This window comes from Molossus molossus, unplaced genomic scaffold, assembly GCF_014108415.1.
Source record: "Molossus molossus isolate mMolMol1 unplaced genomic scaffold, mMolMol1.p scaffold_m16_p_2, whole genome shotgun sequence".
Taxonomy (NCBI): Eukaryota; Metazoa; Chordata; class Mammalia; order Chiroptera; family Molossidae; genus Molossus; species Molossus molossus.
This window is the reverse complement of record NW_023425355.1, coordinates 76,840,165-76,843,520: the sequence shown is the minus strand read 5'-3', so window position 1 is coordinate 76,843,520 and position 3,356 is coordinate 76,840,165. Positions and strand designations below refer to the sequence as shown.

The window sequence follows — 3,356 nt, the reverse complement described above, 5'->3', positions numbered from 1 at the left end:
CTCACTTATTTGTAGAATATAATGAACATAAAAGTCTGAGGGATGGGGTAGTCCCAGAGATGTGGAAGTGGTGTACAGATTGACAATCCCCTGAAGAGGGGGTGTTGGGGAAAAGATAAACCAGAGAACTTATATGCATGCATGCATGAATAAAGGTCATGGACAATAAAGCTGGGGACAGTCTGTGGTGGAGGGGAGGGGGGAATCTGTGGGGGTAAAAGGAGTAACATCTGTAACAAAAATAAATTAATTAATTTAAAAATTAAATTAAATTATATTAAAGAAAATAAACCCTCAGTCTAATAGGTATTACTTGACCTATTTCTTTCTAGAAATTAGGTGTATTTTATAGTGGAGCAAATATGGAAGATTTCAGATTTCACAAAGATGTCCAGTTTTACATTTTAATAAATTGTAATTGAACCGGCTAAAATGGTTAAAGCAAACAACTAAATAAACAATAAAGGATAAAAGTATCATATAACCAAGTAAACACCTGTTAGTACTTCCCTTTTAAGACTTTTAAATAAGGTCACATTTATTCATTCAACAAACATTATTGAGCACCAACAGTGTCCTAGGAGCTAAGAAGCATAACAGAGAACGAGTAAACAAGGCTCCAACCCTTTCTGGACAATGCTGCTTTAAATGTTCTTGCAAACTAGTTGTTTTCTGAAAGAATTATAGTTTTGTGAAAGTCAGAGTTATATAAGGCCGCTCTGGAATACTTTTAAAGTTTCTTTACAGCAAACTTCATAGAAACCTTTTTTTTTTTTCCTTTTTCTTTTTTTGGAGAAAGAAGAGATTGCCTCGAGTATCCTTTCAATAAGTATGTTGAAGGTCTTGTTATCTTTCAAGCAATATGGTGTCTGGAGACCAAAATGTCAGTTACACCATTTGGTTGCGCTTATGGCAAGGCAGAGAGCCAGGTCTTCCAAGTCACTGGAGTTCAAGTCGTCCTCAAGGATGTTACTTTTTTGTTGACCATGGCTAGTGACACTGTTCCAAACACCACCAGTTTGAGGTGGGGAGCTGGGTGTGCCAGATTTCATGCTGATGCTCGCCATGGTGCCACTGAGTCCGTGCAGGGCTATGGCCTCCTGGAAGGTCTGCAAGTGGATGTACACTGATGAGTAGGATTCAGTGGCCATCTTGGGGGTGCATGGTAATGGAGTGGGGGGCACTTTACCACACAGAAAGCTTATCAGGTCTTCTTGGAGAATAGTGCTTCGTCCATTCTTCACCCAATCTAGAATATCTTTGATGCAACGCTGGTAGCCAACCTGGACATACAGGTCAAAACTTTGTTGGTGGGCATTCCTGCTTTCGTTGTAGAGGCTGATGACAGCCATGGCCACATTCTGGAAAGCGTCCCACATGGAAAGTTCTGACTGTGAGCAGCCCGAACCCTTGTAGGGCTGGGCCATGGAGGTGGTGGAGACCTGGAAGAGGTGCCAGAGTTTCTGCTGCTCACTCTTGGGCCCTGCCACCTCCTTGTCCTCCTTGTCTCCTCGTCCTTCTCATCTTGCAGCTCCTGAGTCAGCTGCTCTTCTTGCTAGGCTGAGTCTAGGCATTGACTCTCCCACTTAGAGAACCAGTGTTCTGCTACCTCAGCTTCGTCTTCCTTCAGGGGTTCGTCCATTCTCCTCATTCTGGCCGCTCGCTACCTCCTCCACCTATTTTTGCCCTTACACCTTCACTTCACCGCCTTCTCTGAGGACCCCACCTCCTCCTCCTGCTTAGAGCTCCGCTCCTCCTTATGTGGGCACCACCACCTTTGGGTGCTCTCACCAGCGGAAGGGCCCTGAGACTAATTGTTTTGGCCCGTGCTGCAGGCAGTCCTAGTGCACACCCCGCCCCGGCATGCTTGGTCCAGCCCTAGGCTATGCAGCAGAGAGAACTCTGCAGCCACAGGCACCGCCTGGATGCCCCCTTCCAGCCAGGCTCCAAGGTCTGCTCCTAAGGCGTTACCCCCAACACCACCCCACCCCACCCAGTTGTCTGAGACCTTCCCTAAGCCACCAGTGTCGCTACTGCCAAAGCCTAAGTAGCATCTGCTCGCCACCGCCACCCCTGCTGCCGCCCCACTGTAGCTCGGCCCAACCCCTCTCCACTGTGGCTGCTGCACCAAGAACTCAGAGGGGGCATGCTGGAGCACTGGCGGTCTGGAGCGCTGGCATCAACGCAGCGCTGCCCACCGCTTGGCCACCCTTTTCACACAATTTTGAGATTTGTCAGCTTCATCCAATAAGCTGATCAAATTTTACATCCTACGTTGTCAGAGAGGATTATGGGGCAACTCTATGGTGTAGATCACATCCAGGGCACCCATTCAAGGAGGCCAGAGTGAGTGGGGGTTGGGGTTATACAGTGGAAGGAGTGGCCATGGTGAGTAGGCAGGCATCTGAATCACAGAAATGCCCTCCACACTGTAGGGACCCAAGAAAAGTGTTTTCTGTGGATCAAAGCAGCATTTTGCAGAAGAAAAAGGAAAAAAATCACATCACTCAACCTCTCCCTCCAGTCCCCCAATCCACCCCACACCTGGCCCAGCTCCTTGGACCTCAGTTTCTCCAAGTGCCAAATGAGATTGTTGGATTGGATCTCTGAAAAGCACTTCCAGTCCTGATTTAGAACTTTCCTGCTGTCCAGCAAAGCATCTCTTCTGGGAAAGTTGCACATTTACCAAATTCTAAGAGTCGTGTTCAGAAATGGTATTGATTTTTTTCCTACAATATTTTTGTGAGGTTTTTTGTCATTAAAATAATATGTTAGAAAGGAGCTTTCTCTGTGGTCTACTTTCAACTGTTGAAAATCCCAAGATGAAGAGATAAGGGGAAAGAAAATAAGAAAATGCAATTCCATCACAGGATTTTGCGCTGTAGTGTAAAATTCAGTACTTTGAAGAAAGAAAAAAAAAACTTACCTAATTTCCTTCTAACACCCTTAAAATTCTAACTAGTTAAAACATCATAATAATACCAGAATTAAGCTAAACCATTATGTGATACTAAAGACTTTTTTTGGGTTCAATAACAACCTCCTTGTAATGAAGCAATTCCTTTTTTAATGCTGACAATTCCAGACTAAACTGTGTTAAGAGAAGAAAAGTGATTACTGAGTTAAGAATAACTTAAAAAATGTGAGGAAATAACATTAAATGATTTTTTTTCAGTTGGTCTGAAGGTTGTGTTTATTGTTAAGCTGATGTTTTTAATTTAGGAAAAAAAGTTAGAATTTCACAATTTTTGTTGTAGCATATTTGCTAAGTCTCCAGAAAGCCTTACAATTTAGATAAAGGAAGCTTAAATTTCTAGCAAAATATGTTTGTTTAATAATTCCTAAATATGAAAATT

General features: G+C 43.6%; 1 protein-coding gene across 1 annotated transcript; it reads right to left on the bottom strand.

Annotated features, from left to right (window-relative positions):
• Positions 1 to 884: 884 nt before the first annotated feature.
• Positions 885 to 1,642, bottom strand: LOC118635353 (UPF0472 protein C16orf72). The gene is given in 2 exon segments (XM_036270083.1): positions 885 to 1,517; positions 1,520 to 1,642. Coding segments are annotated over 2 exon segments (756 nt in total).
• Positions 1,643 to 3,356: the final 1,714 nt, after the last annotated feature.